This window comes from Pseudorasbora parva, chromosome 14 (genome assembly GCF_024679245.1).
Source record: "Pseudorasbora parva isolate DD20220531a chromosome 14, ASM2467924v1, whole genome shotgun sequence".
Classification (NCBI taxonomy): Eukaryota; Metazoa; Chordata; class Actinopteri; order Cypriniformes; family Gobionidae; genus Pseudorasbora; species Pseudorasbora parva.
The window spans coordinates 28379486-28397183 of NC_090185.1; the positions used below are offsets into that span (position 1 = coordinate 28379486).

The following is a 17698-nucleotide window of genomic DNA, read 5'->3' on the forward strand; positions in this document are numbered from 1 at the left end:
GCGGGACAACCTGTCACTCATATGAGATCGACCAATAGCAGAACACAACCAATTCCCCACTAGAAAAATCAAGTCCCACCCTACATTTATTCCAGTTTCGACGATTCTTTTCACTCGGATATACATCACAATTAGGAAGAAAAGACTTTGCAAAATGATTTTATTACAGCAATGAAAATCTAATTATATTACCATTAAGAATTTATTCTGGTCAGTTCACACAAGAAGTAAATTATTATTAAGACAATTATGGAATAATAATTACATTTTTGTTCCTGGATGAATTAGTGTTCTTTAACATACAATTTTTGTCTTAAAATATTGTTTTTACATGTAATACTTCTTTTATTGTTCCTCAGGATATGTTCACGATGCAAATGGTATCAATTGAAACAAATAAAATGCTCACACACACACAAAATAATAAAATAAAAAAGTAAACTGATGTAAATTGAACCAGTACAACAAAGTAACGCTTCTTTTATTCTTTTTTTTTTTTTTTTTTTTTTGGTACATTGTTCAGAAACAATATTGCATTGTGTTAGTTGAAAGGTTTCCACCTCAGCATGGTTGGCTGGATGAATGTATATCTGTCCAATAAGAAGTCATCTGATTTGTGTTTTCTGTAAGTACTGCTATCAGTCCAGAATAGTAACAGCGATTGTACTGCAGTGGTTTCACCACAAAGTGTTCAATGTTTGGCGGTTTGGCTGGGAAGATATGCAAACGCTCCAAACAAATTCCAAGATATGCATCCTCAATATATATGGGCTTAATTAGCTTTGCTTGCTCTAAAAACTTTTGTGGGAGGTCCAAAGAAATGATGTAACACATGCCAAGAGGATATGGAGGATATGCGTTTCTAGAGTACACATCGTAGGGGAGGAAAAACTTGTTGGAAGGCTCTCGTATGACGGGGCTTTCGTACCACACTAACCCGGTCATATAGTTGCTTTCTACTGCGTTCAGACTCGCAAGCATTTTCATCAGGTTGTTCACGTTGAGGAGCACGTCGGTGTCCACTTTCACCGCGTAGGATGCCTGTTGACACTTCTTGTTGAGCCATTCCATCATGACCATGGTTTTAATGGTCAGATTCCTGTAGGAATCCTGAAAGTTGCTCTGCAGAAGGTCTTTGTATTGTTGGCTCTCATTCCAGAGCTGCTCCTGCAACTTTTCTTCATCGTTTCCACTTTGTATGCCCATAAGAAAGAGAACCAGCACCACTTTGTCCCCAAAAACCTTTTGTTCACCCCACGTCTTCCTGATGTCATTGCGAGCGTCAACGTTCCAAGGGGGCACGGGGACAATAACCACCACATAGGGCTTTTGTTCTTCACATATATCTGGCTGGTCAATGATGAACTTGTATTTTCTGGGGTAAGCAACATGGTACATCCCTGGTTCTTCTTGAAAAGGTTCTTCAGTTGGTGCTTCTGTACTTAGTCTTCTCATAAGAGGGTACATTCGTGGTTTTTTCTTCATTGTTGCTTGCAACATAGGCCTATAAGTGAGATAGAGCAGTAAAGAAGTTCCTGAAACCAGGAGACAAAGCAGTGGCCACTTCTTACAGGACATCTGTGTGAACGAGGCACAACTGAAAAAGCACAAAAAGAGACTAGGTCAATGACCACTTTTACACCCAGACTATTGTCTGCAATATTTGCTTCTTATTTATTAAATCCAGGCATTTGGCTGATGAAACATTGATTAAAATGAAGATACAATTTATAAAAAAATAAAATTAAATGAAAAATTAAAAAACTTTAAAGAAAAGGATTTACAAAACAAAATTTAAAGAAACTACAGTGAGGAAAATAAGTATTTAAACACCCTGCTATTTTGCAAGTTCTCCCACTTTTAAATCATGGAGGGGTTTGAAGTTGTCATCATAGGTGCATGTCCACTGTGAGAGACAATTTTTTTTTTTTAAATTCAGATATCACAATATATTTTTTTAATTATTTATTTGTACGATACAGCTGCAAATAAGTATTTGAACACCTGTCTATCAGCTAGAATTCTGACCCTCAAAGACCTGTTAGTCTGCCTTTAAAATGTCCACCTCCACTCCATATATTATCCTAAATTAGATTCACCTGTTTGGCATGACCTGTCCACCCCATACAATCATTAAGAATCCAACTACTAACATGGCCAAGACCAAAGAGCTGTCCAAAGACACTAGAGACAAAATTCTACACCTCCCCAAGGCTGGAAGGGCTACGGGGAAATTGCCAAGCAGCTTGGTTCTTTAATGGAAGAAGCTAAACATGACTGTTAATCTCCCTCGGACTGGGGCTCCATGCAACATCTCACCTCGTGGGGTCTCAATGATCCTAAGAAAGGTGAGAAATCAGCCCAAAACTACACGGGAGGAGCTGGTCAATGCCCTGAGCTGGTACCACTGTTTCCAAGGTTACTGTTGGTAATACACTAAGACGTCATGGTTTGAAATCATGCATGGCACAGAAGCTTCCCCTGCTTAAACCAGCACATGTCAAGGCCCGTCTTAAGTTTGCCAATGACCATTTGGATGATCCAGAGGAGTCATGGTAGAAAGTCATTTGGTCAGATGAGACCAAAATAGAACTTTTTAGTCATAATTCCACTAAATGTGTTTGGAGGAAGAAGAACGATAAGTACCATTCCAAGAACACCATCCTTACTGTGAAGCATGGGGTGGTAGTAGCTTCATGCTTTTGGGATGTTTTTCTGCACATGGGACAAGGCGACTGCACTGCATTAAGGAGAGGATGACCGGGGCCATGTATTGTGAGATTTTGGGGAACAATCTCCTTCCCTCAGTTACAGCATTGATGATGGGTTGAGGCTGGGTCTTCCAACATGACAATGACCCAAAGCACAGCCAGGATAACCAAGGAGTGGCTCTGTAAGAAGCATAGCAAGGTTCTGGCATGGCCTAGCCAGTCTCCAGACCTAAACCCAATAGCGAATCTTTGGAGGGAGCTCAAACTCCATGTTTCTCAGTGACCTGACTGATCTAGAGAAGATCTGTGTGGAGGAGATGAACAAAATCCCTCCTGCAGTGTGTGCAAACCTGGTGTTAGGGGTTAACAGCTTATGACCCAGGACCAGTAGTGAAAAAATTAAGACAGAGTCAGGATTGCAATTAATTAAAAGAAAAATTTACTTTAAGCATAAGGCTTTGTATCAGTAGAAACCCTGGAGTATATTCAAATGATTGTGCTTTCCCCCCTCATATCCCTCTGAGACAAGAGATTTATGCATTTTATTTCTGGAAAAATTCCTCCTATGATGCAAATTGACGATATTTGCATCATAGGAGGAATGTTTGCCCAAAGGCTAAAGACTACAGCCAGCAGAGGGAGCCATTTACGCATGTTTTGAACCCGCGCATGGGGGATGGAGATTATACTCAGAGCTCAGCTCGCAGCTAGATGCACTCATTTAAACGGAGCTATGGTGAGCAATGTAAGACTTTTAACTTCTCAAATTAATTTCTATGAAAGTTAAGCTTGCAAAGGCATGAACTGAAATGTGCCAGACTGAACTCGCGTTGTGAATGTATGCCGCGAGTGCAGTCGCGATTACCTCAGCTCCCATCATGAGAGCTCATCAGCTCATTTATCTGACTCCTGCAGTTAGTGCTCAGTGCTGTGATACTCGTGCGGCAACTCGATCGTTATATTGAACAGACACGTTTTTATTTGTAGTGTCTTCTCCAACTCACTTACAATTTACAGTCACAGTAATCCAGTAGGTGGCTTTGGGAATGGCCTCACAGGGCAGCGAAGCATTCTGGGAATTGTAGTCTTTCATCCCCATGAGACAAAAATACATTTTCTGTCTTTTCTCAGTCTAGAAGGCACCAAATTCAAAAATAATTTCACATTTCTACTATATTGATGACCCAGTTTAAATACAGATTCATCTTCCCAGCGCTGAAGTACCCCTTTAAGAATAGTTTGCAGTTTCAAAAGCAGAAGCCAGCTTCAAGTCTCACAAGGAGTTCGTAGGCCGCGCTCCCTCTCTCACACTCTCGTTGCCCCGCCCTATTGTAAATACAATTGTCCCAACAGTAATACCGTTTTCATGGTCTTATCCACGTCATTAATGCAATGTGGATGGTTCTGATTGGCTCAGAGACAATGCACAGTCATGGTAAATTTCCACTCATGTCAGTTAATCTGATGCATGTTTCCACTGACGTGTCACTTGTTGACGCGTTTTCACCCCAGAATTAGGCCCGTAGTGACCTTCCAGATCTGGAGCAGGCGCCAGCTTGCCCAGAACAACAAGTCCACCCATCTCTTTGGATGCCCATTGTACACCAGTCTCAACACTGATCTGTAACATAGAATATTGCGCACATACACAGATACAGTCTCTCCAAGGTTGGAGCTGATTAAGCTCCTGTTCTAACCATTTCTTCCCAAAACATACTAATAACATGTGCTTTCTTTCAATGAGAGGTACACACAATAGTACAGGCAATATTCATCTTGACTTTTTAGTGTTTTGGTAAAAGGAAATATAAAATGAATAAAATATAATAAATTAAATGAAAGACAAATCCATATTTCATATCTGGAAGCCAGGCTAAGTGAGCAAAACCTTTTACTGCACTCCTGACATGTTAGGGGTGTTGTGATACCTCAAAAATCCAAACACATAACCTTGTTGCAAGTGTTTAGTGACACATCACACATCTCTAGGTCAGACCCTCAGTCACTCCTCAGAGACCAAATACACACTTTAGAAAACAAGACACAAAGCAAAATCATAACTGGAAAGAATCATTATAATAATAAAGGAAGATAAATATTGATTAAGGTTTTGATTATGAAGTTAATTAGGATACATGTACTATATACAGGTATATTGAAGCGGCAGTAGATTTCAGAATCCAAAACATGGCCGCTACTGATTGAGTGACAAAAGGTCTCAGCCTGCTGCGAATAACTTGATTTCTTGAGTAGGTGCTATAAAATTCATGTGACCTAAAGTTAAACCTAAAAGTCTGTTCTATCAACAATTGAAAGAATTTTTATCAAACGGTGTCATAATGGAGAATATGGATCAACGTGAGTTTTCCCTCCAAACAATCTTGGGTGCCATACAACAAAGCAAAATGGAAACGACTGCCCATATTGACAATATGATTCTACCTGTGCAGACTACTTTAAACAATATACAAGGGTCACTATCTACACTATGTGACCAAATTACAGAGTTGGAGCATCGTGTAAGTGCTACTGAATGTAACATTGAAGATTTGACCAAGCGAGTTGCTGCGCTTGGAAAGGAGAACACATACCTGAGGGAAAAAGCCGATGATGCCGAGAACAGGAGCAGGATTAACAATCTTCGCTTCACTAATGTCTCGGAGCACAGTGAAGGCACCGACACAGCGGGCTTTGTAGTTCAGCTTCTATGCCACCTTTTCGGCAGTGACAACTTTCCCACACCGCCAGTGATTGAAAAGGCTCATCGTTCTCCCACATACAGTTCCACAAGTAATGCGAGATCTTCACGGCCTATCCTTGTAAAGTTTTTATACTTCCAGGATAAAGTCAAAATCTTGCGTTTGGCCAGAGAGAAAAAAGAGCTTAGTTTCCAAGGTAGACGCATATACATCAATCCCGATTTCAGCATGGATCTGCTTAAAAGACGCCGCCAATATGATGACATCAAGAAAAAGCTGCGTGAAGCAGGCAACAGTTACTCTTTACTTTACCCTGCTACTCTGAAAGTCATTATCGATGGCAAACCTAAGCTTTTTCGCACTCCCGGGGAAGCGCATGACTTTTTTCGGGATTTCGTCTCTTCTCCATGATGTAACTCATAACCCTGGTCATTCTTCTAACGGCTGAATAATGTTTGACATTACGAAAGATACACCATATGCGGTAAATACTTTAAACTTCTCATTTAAGTACTGTACATGCCTGGTCATGTCCCTGCAAACACTTCTTTACGTTTTTTTTTTTTGTATACTAATGACTCTATAAGCATGTTCTGTTTGCCGTATTCTGCGGTGTTCTGTCGCACATTACTATGCTAATGGCGTAAGATCTCGGTGAGTGTAATTCACTGAAATACTTAGTGGGCAAATTGTGATTTTTATGTGTTTGCTATTTTGAGTTTATCTTCTCTGGTGATTTAATACACATTTTTATGTGTCTATTTGATTTTTCTTATTATATTATTACCCCTACAATTAATTAAAGTATTTGAGACGCAGCAGGCTGTACCTGTTACCTGTTATCTGCAATATTGCAGTGAGCCTCCTATTTCTCACTTTTATGTATGTCATGTCCTGTTTGTCTGTGTGTTTGTCAATGTATGTCTTCTGCTTTATGTCCTCTTTCTCTCCTATGCCCCATTTCATATTTATTAAATTTGAGGAATAGAATCGTTCAAGGGTCTAAAAATAATCCATCTTAACATAAGAAGTCTAGTACCAAAAATTGATCTTCTGAGAGTTTGGGTTTCCTATCATAAGCCTCATATTATCACCCTTTCTGAAACATGGTTACATAATAAAATATCTGATGTTGAAATTAAGATGGATGGTTATGCTCTTTTTAGAGCTGACAGAGGCTCCAGGGGAGGTGGGTTAGTAACATATGTCTCTACAAATTTAACAGGTGAACTTCTCATTCCAACTGTTGAGCCGGTTAATTTTGAATCACTTGTTGTAAAAATAATATTCCATGAAAATAAACATATAATTATAACTAATATCTATAAACCACCATCTGCTTCATCTGATTCAATTAAGTTAATTATTAATACAATTAATTCTCTCAGAAAAAACAGTGAAATGGTGGTTCTTGGTGATTTTAACTGCAATTGGCTTCACCGCTCCTCCTCGAGTGACAGAAATATGATTGCAGGTGCTAATTTCACTCAGTTAATAAAAGAACCAACCAGAATTGGTCGCTGTTCGTCATCTTTGCTTGACTGGATACTAGTTACAAATCCAGATAGGATAAGTACATCGGGCATATTGTCTGACAGCTTTAGTGACCACTCAATTGTTTTCTGTGTGTGGAAAATCAAAATACCCAAACTACCACCAAAATACATTAAAGTCAGACAATCCAAAAACATAAATACTGAACAATTTATAAATGACCTAGCTAATATTAATTGGACTAGATTTGATTTAATTCCTTCTGTTGAGAATGCATGGGATTTCTTCTATTCTGAAGTTAACAATGTAATTAATCAACATGCTCCATTTAAAACGATTCGTGTGAAGGGTCGACATCTCCCATGGATTAGTCCTGATTTAATATGCCTTTTTAAAAAACGTGATCGAGCGTGGGTAAAATGTAAACAATCTAGAGACACAACTGATCGGGAAGAATATCGACAACTTAGGAACCACTGCAAAACACAAACTCGGAATGCAAAATCAAATTATTATAAGGATGCCTTTAGTCAAAATTGGAATAATCCCAAACAGTTTTGGAAACATCTTGATCACCTCCTTAATAAATCAAATAATGACTCTGTTAATGGCGTTATTGTAAATGATAATGTTATTTCTGATCCTCTTATGATTGCTCAGGCATTTAATGCACATTTTTCTCAAATTAGTAGTTCACTATATTCTGACTATTTAGTTTCCTCTAGTTTATCAAATCAAACAAATGGATCCTTTTCATTTTCTAGAATTCAGCCATCTCAAGTATTTCAAGCCATCTCTGAATTAAAAAATGGTAGTGTTGGACCTGATGGGTTGGAAACCAAATTTCTTAAACTTGGATCCAGTATATTAATACATCCACTTTCTAATTTGTACAATATGTCTTTAGATATGAGTTCCATTCCAATTGTTTGGAAAACAGCAAGAGTAACTCCAATATTTAAGGGAGGTGACAATACAGACTTAGGTAATTACCGTCCAATTTCTATTATTTGTACAGTTACCAAAATATTTGAAAAGATTATTTATCAACAATTATATAAATATCTTAATCAATTAAACATATTATCTCCTTATCAATCAGGTTTTCGTTCTGGGTACTCTACAACAACTGCCTTACTTAAATTCACTAACGATGTATTCTCTTCTTGTGACAAGAACCAATGTACAGGTGCTATATTTCTTGACCTCTCCAAGGCTTTTGACTTGGTAGATCACTACTTGCTTCTGGACAAGCTTGAATCCATAGGATTTGATAGAAATGCTCTCTTATGGTTTAATGCTTATCTCCATAATAGACGGCAGTTAGTTCAATTTAAAGATGCACAGTCTGACGAATGTATTATGGAAAAAGGTGTGCCACAGGGTTCTATCCTTGGCCCCCTTCTTTTTTCAATTTTTGTTAATGATCTCCCGGAAGTGTGTAATAATTGTCAAGTACATTTATATGCAGATGATACTGTTGTCTATTTTTCAAGTTCCAACTCATTTCTTCTTCAGAACAAATTACAGACAGACCTTAAATCAGTTCAAAATTGGCTTAAAGGTAACCTCTTAAAACTCAATATGAAAAAATCATTATGTATGCTCTTTGGTACTCATCATTCTCTTAAATCTGCTGAACTTAACTTGTATTTTGATAATGGTACTCCAGTGACAAAAGAGACCTCTGTTAAATATTTGGGAATTTGGCTTGATGCAGAATTAAATTTCAAACCACATATTGATTACATAATAAAACGAACATATTCTTGTTTAATGCCTCTATACAGGTCATCAAATTGTTTTACATTTAGAGTACGAAAAAAGATAATTACCCAATTAATTTTACCAATTATTGATTATGCAGATATAGTTTATCAAAACACGTACAATGTATATCTTAAACCATTAGAAGTTCTATTTAATAATCTGTGTAGGTTCATTTTAAAGTGCCCATATAGAACTCATCATTGCCAATTATATATTCAGCTTAACTGGTTGCTGCCTGATAAAAGACGACAGTATCACTGGTTTCAATTTATTTTTAAATGCATCTATTTGAACTTACCACCATATCTGAAAATTTTTTTTGTACAATATACTCCAACTTATTTTCTTCGACATTCTCAATACCTGACTTTTACAGTCCCTGTTATGTGCAAAGTAGTCGGTCGGAGGTCCTTTTCTTATAATGCTCCTTCAGACTGGAATAATCTGCCTCCATCTGTGAGATCTAAAACTACTTTAGGCTCCTTCAGAACTTCTTTGTTAAACTATTTGAAAACTGATTGTAAATGCTTTTAATTGTAATGGTTCCTTGAAATATCTTGTTTTGAAAACTGATTTTCAGTTTTTGTAATTGTTATGGTTCCTGTAACAGCTGTCTTTATAAACATTTGTATACCCTGCAGACTCTGAAATGGTTCCGGGAGGGTAGGGGGGATTTTTGAGCAGATTTGTCTTGTAATGTTTTGTTTGTTTTGTATTGTATTGAGTGTACTGTATCTGTTGTATGTTCTTGGTCCCCCTTGAAAACGAGATGTTGCATCTCAAGGGGCTTTCCATGAATAAAAATTTCACAAAAAATTTCACAATCCCCCTTTCACTGGTGACAAACTACAGGAAACGTTTTACCTCTGTAATTGCACACAAAAAAAAGGCTACTGTACCAATACCAAATATTAACATTGATTTTCTCAGGTGTTCAAATACTTCTTTGCAGCTGTATCATACAAATAAATAGTTTTAAAAAAAAATCATACATTGGTATTTCTGGATTTTTTTTATACATTACATCTCTCACAGTGGACATGCACCTACGACGACAATTTCAGACCCTTCCATGATTTCTAAGTGGGAGAACTTGCAAAATAGCAGTGTTCAAATACTTATTTTCCTCACTGTATAGTTACATTTAATGACTGAAATGTCATGTGGCGTAACCATCAAGTAAAAATAAATACTTTTAATAAATAAATAAAATAAAAAATTTGTATAAACATTTTAAAAATAAAACCCTGGAACACAAAACTAGTCATAAGGGTATTTTTTTAATTGAGGTTTATACATCATGTGAATAAATAAGCTTTCCATTGAGGTATGATTTGTTAGGATAGGACAATATTTTGAAATCTATTTGAAAATCTGGAATCTGAGGAAAAAAAAACTCAATATTGAGAAAATCGTCCTTAACAATGCATAATATACTAATAATACTACTAATAATAAACATTTTTATATATTTACTGTAGGGAATTTACAAAATATCTTCACGAAATATGCCCTTTACTTAATATCCTAATGATTTTTGGAAAAAGCCAAATTATCTGATATTTTAAGAAAATAACTGACCTTGACACAGTCATGGGGGTCTGCTGGGGTCACCCTGTCTTGTTGTTGAAACTTTATCTTCTGAAAATAGACATGAGACTTGCTGGTAAACTTACTCCTGCATTTGAGATGATGGCTGAAATTCAATGCCTCTCATTAAAACCCAAGGTTTTGAGAATGACGACATATAGGCCTCAGGGCCGGCCCAAGGCATAAGCGAACTAAGCGGCTGCTTAGGGCCCCCTTGGCCATCGGGGACCCCCAAGAGCACATAAAATGACTTCTTGCTGCCGCTGTATGTTCCTTTATGTTTGAAATCGCAAAATGGCCTTTAAACAATTACTAAATAAACTGCAAAATGTTACGTTTTCTAATATATGCACGGATTGATTCAGACAGCGCTGCACGAGCTCGCGGTGCCATCGACTCGACTAGCTTGTTCGCAAGGGTTCAAAATCCACAGTGCGAAAAACAAATCGGCGCTGAAAACGCGCTACTCGGCAGTTGCCGGTAACCTTTTTAATGAATGGATGGATTTGAGAATGCGCTTTGGTTTAGTGCAAATATCTTATTTGACATGCTGCATGTTTTGGACGGAGTACAGCAAAGCTTCCAGTTTCTAGAGAAGCATCTCTAAATGCTTCTCTGCAAGTGCTATAGTTTTAAAATTATCTTTTTTTTTTCTTTTTTTTGTGGAATGCAAATTCTTTCTTCCCCAAAAAACCTTCCCAAATTCGTAAAGAGAATCATTTATAAATATGTTGTTGTCAACAAATAGAAGTACTAATGTCTTTCTGCGTGAATTTCCGCCAAAATAAAAGCTCTGCTTAATATTTGAAAGAAATCCACCAACATTTCTTGTTTTAAAAGAAGTCTCTTATGCTCACCAAAGGCTGCATTTATTTGATCAAAACTACAGTGAAAACAGTTGTATTGTGAAATATTATTGCAATATAAAATAGCTAATTTCTATGATATATATATCTGTATAGTTGTATTGTGAAATATTATTGCAATATATGCAATATAATTTCTATGATATATATATATATATATATATATATATATATATATATATATATATATATATATATGATATGAATATGTGATATATATCAAGTAAATTGTAATGTATTCCTGTGATCAAAGCTGAATTTTCAGCATCATTACACCAGTCTTCACTGTCACATGATCCTTCACAGATTATTCTCATGATGATTGGCTGCTCAAGAAACATTTATTTTTTATTATCATGTTGAAAACAGTTGTGTAAACATATTTTTTATGATTCTTTAAGAGCTTTCTATTTTAGATAAATGCTGTTCTTTTGAACTTTCTATTCATCAAAGAATCCTGGGGTAAAGAATTGTGAGCATATTTAGCACGAGACTCCTTAAAAAAAAAAAAAAAAAAAAAAAAAAAAATATATATATATATATATATATATATATATATATATATATATATATATATATATATATATATATATATATATATATATATATATATATATATATATATATATATATATATATATATATTTGGGGGCCCCCCCAAAAAACATAACTTCATTAAAATATATATATATATATATATATATATATATATATATATATATATATATATATATATATATATATATATATATATATATATAAATTTATGTGTACACAACATTATCAATGTTTGAACAATTGCAACAGATATTATTAGTTGTATTTTAAAATTACCCTGTCGAAAATCCTTATATGTTATTGACCCTACCACAAAAAGTCAATACTTTATAAAATATTTTAATGTATCTTTTTAGACTGATTTAACATTCCCAATTACCTGGATTCTGAAATGGTTTATGATTGTTATAGCAGTAGTATGAACGGGTCAATACAGAAAGCTAACAAGCTGAGAAAATTACACATTACACATGGACTTAACTATATTTTGACCAACATTTTTGACGTAGTCTACAATTTCCCTTACATTCTCATTTTCTTGTAAAGTACGGCAAAGTACTATAATGTGAATCAAACTCTCGAAATCAGTGAAAATAAACTTATCTGCTATAAAACCGTGGTCTAAGGCAGCAACACCTGGCGACCAGCTCGGAAACACGTATGATACCTGATGATTGCGTTTCTCTCTCCTGCCGTTTCGACAGCGAACAGCATTTCACAAATATACAATAAAGTATCCCAGTCGGTTTTTATGCCAGCAAAAAAGATCCTCTATCTTTATAAAGCACACACCAGGTGTCCCATCGTCTCCTCCTCTCACCCCAGCCACACCCCTATCGAATAGCTGTCCACCTCGTGCTTACCGTATTATTGCTCAAAATACAACTCAGCTGCAAAATCTTTTAAATACATTTAATTGTAAACATGAATCTATTTAAATTAATATTATGGTATATCCTTAAATCACGTAGGCCTTTAAAAAAATTAATTGTCCAAAATCCATTGTTTAATACATTTTTACATTTAATTGAACTCATTTTCTTTCATTTTTTTATTGACAGCATGTATATCACAATGTATTGCAAAAATATATATAAAAAATGTGTATGGTATTTGAAATTATTTTTATGTTTGATCAAACAAACAAACACCAATTGTTAGTCTATACAATCTCTTCATTAACAGCATCACCAGATTCAGCATGAAACATTACAAACAAAATCAGAATGAGAACAAACATTCATAGTCAACATATTTATTAGTCTCACATATATATATATATATATATATATATATATATATATATATATATATATATATATATATATATATATATATATATATATATATATATATATATTTAAATGTATTATCAACAACCACTTAAAGAGACCAAATAGCGTCTTGTTGTTTGGCAGAGCTTTGCTGCATTCTAGTGGCTTTTGAGCAGTAGTGTGTGTGTGTGTGTGTGTGTGTGTGTGTGTGTGTGTGTGTGTGTGTGTGTGTGTGTGTGTGTGTGTGTGTGTGTGTGTGTGTGTGTGTGTGTGTGTGTGTGTGTGTGTGTGTGTGTGTGTGTGTGTGTGTGTGTGTGTGTGTGTGTGGACAAAATGTCCCCATGAGGAAAACATCTTATAAATCATAGTGATGTTTTTTAAAAATGTAAAAATGCAGAATGCTTCCTGAGATGGGTAGGTTTATGCGCAGGAGTACTGTAGGGGGATAAAAGATACAGTTTATACAGTATAAAAATCATTACGCCTATGGAAAGTCCTCATTAATCATGGAAACAACAATGTGTGTGCATGTGCTTGTTAGAAAAATGAAACAAAAAGTGTTTATATATAAAGTTTTATATTTCAAATTCATAGGAACAGTGCATCATTCATGATGCAAATGTTCAAACAATACAAGCACATTCACACAGCTATCAGGTAAAGCAAACAAATCGCTTTTGTAAAATTATTAAACTGAACCTTTAGAGACTTTAACCAGTAACTTTGCATCTCAGCAAGGTTTTGTGGATGAGTGGATATCCATCCAATAGGAATTCAGCTGAGTCAGGTTGTCTGTAAGTATTGCTATCAGTCCAGAAAAGTAACAGTGATTGACTTGTGGCTGTGGCTTGACCACAAACTGCTCGATATTTGGTGGTCTCTTAGGGTTAATTCCCAAATGCCTCAAGCATATTCCCAGATATGCATCCTCAATAAAAATAGGACTGATAAGCCTCGATACTTGTAGGATCTTCTCCGGCATGTCCACAGAAAAGATATAACACATCCCCTGAGGATACGGAGGATATCTGGATCTAGCATACACATCATGAGGAACATAAAACTTGCTGGATGGATCTCTAATGACATTGCTGCCATACAATACAAAGCCGGTAATGTAGTTATGTTGTGGTGTTTTCAGATTCACAAGCATTTTTATTAGGTTGTTCACATTGAGGAGCACGTCGGCGTCCACTTTCACTGCGTAGGACGCCTGTTGACACTTTCTGCTAAGCCATTCCATCATGACCATGGTCTTAATGGTCAGATTCCTGTAGGAATCCTGAAAGTTGCTCTGCAGAAGGTCTTGGTACTGCTGGCTCTCATTCTGGAGTTGCTCCTGCAGTGTTGTGTTACCAATTTGTGAGCCCAGAAGAAACAGAACCACAACCACTCCATCCTGGATGAGCTCCTCGCTGCCCCACGTCATCCTGATAATCTTACGAGCCTTGAAGTTCTCTGGAGCCACAGGAACAATAACCACCACAAAGGGCTTCTGTTGTTCACACTTCTCTGGCTGGTCGAGGATAAATGTGTAACTTTGAGGGTAAGCAACATGCTGGTCCCCTTTTTGTTTCGCCACCTTCTGCCACTTTCTTCTTTCAAGGGTAGTAGCAATGAAATACAGCACTAAGAAATTAAGTAGAATGAAGAGACTAACCAGCAGCCAACTCTTACAGAACATCTGAACGAGGCTGAAAATAAAATAAAGATTTTGATTAAAAATGCCTTTTATTTCTAGTTGGAATTTTCACCTAAAGTGAAATTATGAAGGGGGAAAAGTTTCTTAAACGTAATTTTTGGGAGGAGTTAACCCATCTAATCTTTCAATTAACTTCCATAGCATATAGCATAAGCAGCTGCTCACCTTGCTCTGGTACATCTGTTTTAGCATCCCTCCACCTCCCCAACTCTACCATACTTTATTATTGCTTCCATACTCATCTTCCAAGCATTAATAGTTCCACTGGGGGCTATATCTAAGCTCGAGCTGAAGCTGAAGATTATATGGGCAAACAAACTTGTGAATTTGTCAATGCTTTTGCATTCTCTATCAGAAGTTTTGCATCCCCCCGAGAAACTCTGTTCATTCAAAGAAAAAATGCGTTCCTCAAGAAACTGCATTGGCTCGCAAAGAACACACGTTTCTCAGGGGAACGCAAAGGTTTTACAAGGGAACACAAACGTTTTGCAAGGGAATGTAAAGTTTCTCAGGGGAACGCAAAGGATTTGTGAGTGAAGTAATGTTTCTCGGGAGAACACAAAGGTTTTGTGAGTGAAGTAAAGTTTCTCGGGAGAACACAAAGGTTTTGTGAGTGAAGTAAAGTTTCTCGGGAGAACACAAAGGTTTTGTGAGGGAACGTAACGTTTTTCGGGAGAACACAAAGGTTTTGTGAGTGAATGTAAAGTTTCTCAGGGGAACACAAACGTTTTCTGAGCAAACGCAAAGATTCTCGGGGGAACACAAAGGTTTTGTGAGGGAACAAAGTTTTTTGGGAGAACACAAAAGTTTTGTGGGGGAACGTAAAGTTTCTCAGGAGAACGCAAAGGTTTTCTGAGGGAACGTAACGTTTTTCGGGAGAATGCAAATGTTTTGTGGGGGAACATAAAGTTTCTCGGGAGAACGCAAAGGTTTTGTGAGAGAACGTAAAGATTTCTGAGCAAACACAAAGATTCTCGGGGGAACACAAAGGTTTTGTGAGGGAACGTAAAGTTTTTCGGGAGAACACAAAGGTTTTGTGGGGGAACGTAAGGTTTCTCGGGAGAATGCAAAAGTTTTGTGAAGGAACGTAAAGTTTCTGGGGGGAACACAAAGGTTTTACAAAAGTTTTATGAGGGAACGTAAAGTTTCTCGGGAGAACACAAAGGTTTTGCGAGGGGAACACAAAAGTTTTCTGAGCAAACGCAAATATTCTCCAGAGAATGCAAAGGTTTTGTGAGGGAACGTAAAGTTTCTTGGGAGAACGCAAAGGTTTTGTGAGGGAACTAGGGCTGGGATAAACGATTATTTTTTAAACGATTAATCTAGCGATTATTTTTTCGGTGCATCGATTAATCTAACGATTCATTTTTCCTGTCCGATTCGGTTACGATTCGATTCGATTACCGATTATCTCCCCATTAATTGCCTAATAGCAATTTATACATGTTGATTTAATAATCTGAATGAAAAAACGAATTCCTTAACATTGCAATATGTTTATTGCTCTTAAAATTCCAAAGTAAGACTATACAAGAGCAATGCATTCAATAAAACCTTGAAAACATAAAGTAGGCTACACACACACACACACACACACACACACACACACACACACACACACACACACACAAATAAATAAGTATTAACCTACAACAAAGAAACATATTATACGATTTTTCTATGTATGCAATTCAGCCTACAGGCTATGCCCATCGATTAAATATCAACAAGTTGGTCAAATCCAGGGACACACTGCAAGCGTGAGCGTCTCGGCTGCGTGGCGTGTCCGTTTTTGTTTCGGCTCCCATGTTAACAGGTTCTGCACACTGACTGTGACGCGCGGAAAACGCGTGCATGCTACAAATAGAAGAGCGCTATTTTTCACGCGTGTTGGGAGCGTCTCCAGGCAAAATAGAATAGGAAAAGATGTTTATATATCATTTTGACACGAATACATATTATTAAATTACATTTTCATGTTTGAAAGTCTGTAGGTTTACATAAATGCAGATATAGGCCTAATTGTAATAATAAAAAACGACAATTATCGATTTTGAAATATTGCAACTGTCAATACAGAACGAAATATTCTGTAGCCTATTTTGCCGTCAATACCATAGATATGTGGCTACTCCCGACGTTTTCTTTGCTGTATCAGTAGGCTATTTATGTTTAACATTAGGAATAGGGCTTCCCTCCGCATCAATAGCAGCAGCAGCGCCACGTCAGACACGCTTCTAGTGTGCAAAGGCAGAGAAAACGCCACACAGCCCCGTGGCTGACCCGCAACAGAAACGCCACGCGCATCCGCGGCATGACAGTGAAAAAATTTACATGTAGAGTGCATTATGGGCGCCAATATTCCGTTTAAAACCGGAATAGTCCTGGGATGAAACTGCTCACTTAGAGGATGGATACCCTCGGTCACATCAGCGCGATTAGACATTGAACATTTTAAATTTAAAACAGCTTATTATGTAGGTAACGTAGCCAATGTGTCCGATGCTTTCACTTGATGCAAACGTTTGTTTTTGTGATTAAAATACATAAAATATTACCAAAACATCTGTCTTCCTGTGTGCAGAAATTTGTTTATGTAGCCGTGACAACAAAACGCGTGCACGCATGCCTGTGATGCTCCGTGCGCACCGCGCGCCAACCCCATAGACTGTGGCCAACCCGCAAGCCTTGCACTTCTGAAAGTCTGAGGAGCCACTCGTGTTGCTACCATAGATATACATAATAAATAATATACTTAATTACATAATATACTTTATTATGTACATCTATGGTTGCTACTACTCTCCGGCGCCGCCATCTTTATTTTGAGTCTGACGAATCGACGCGCATATTTTGCGTCGACGTATTTTTTGCGTCGACGTCATCGATGGCGTCGACGCGTTGTCCCAGCCCTAGAGGGAACGTAACGTTTCTTGGGAGAACGCAAAAGTTTAGTGAGGGAACATAAAGTTTCTTGGGAGAACGTCTTGGGTTATGTATATAACCCTTGTTCCCTGAGAGGGAATGAGCACTG

General features: G+C 36.9%; 2 protein-coding genes across 6 annotated transcripts; both read right to left on the reverse strand.

Moving 5' to 3' along the window:
• Positions 1–509: 509 nt before the first annotated feature.
• Positions 510–12544, reverse strand: b3galt11 (beta-1,3-galactosyltransferase 11). Of its 5 annotated transcripts, none has more exons than XM_067414880.1 (3): positions 12481–12544; positions 10256–10315; positions 510–1597 (listed from the first exon to the last, which is right to left on the reverse strand). In XM_067414880.1, the coding sequence occupies exons 2-3, from the start codon at positions 10267–10269 to the stop codon at positions 562–564; spliced, it is 1050 nt and encodes a 349-aa protein (XP_067270981.1). In that variant the 5' UTR covers positions 10270–10315; positions 12481–12544; the 3' UTR covers positions 510–561. The 5 variants fall into 5 exon arrangements, with proteins under 5 accessions (XP_067270981.1, XP_067270982.1, XP_067270980.1 ...); XM_067414881.1 differs by having other exon boundaries at positions 10256–10370; positions 12481–12513; XM_067414879.1 differs by having other exon boundaries at positions 12356–12496.
• A 1148-nt stretch (positions 12545–13692) lies between these two features.
• LOC137039773 (beta-1,3-galactosyltransferase 2) lies at positions 13693–14646 on the reverse strand. The gene has a single exon (XM_067415048.1). It carries the CDS (start codon positions 14644–14646, stop codon positions 13693–13695), a length of 954 nt encoding a protein of 317 aa, XP_067271149.1.
• Between the last annotated feature and the right edge of the window lie 3052 nt (positions 14647–17698).

Excerpts from the sequence above, each read along its gene's own strand:
- b3galt11 (XM_067414878.1), bottom strand. The coding sequence starts at position 12,402 with ATGCTGTTCGCTGTCGAAACGGCAGGAGAGAGAAACGCAATCATCAG. Across the intron at positions 1,598-12,355 it reads GAGAGAAACGCAATCATCAG|TTGTGCCTCGTTCACACAGA; the intron begins GTATCATACGTG and ends GTGCTTTTTCAG.
- LOC137039773 (XM_067415048.1), bottom strand. The coding sequence starts at position 14,646 with ATGTTCTGTAAGAGTTGGCTGCTGGTTAGTCTCTTCATTCTACTTAAT.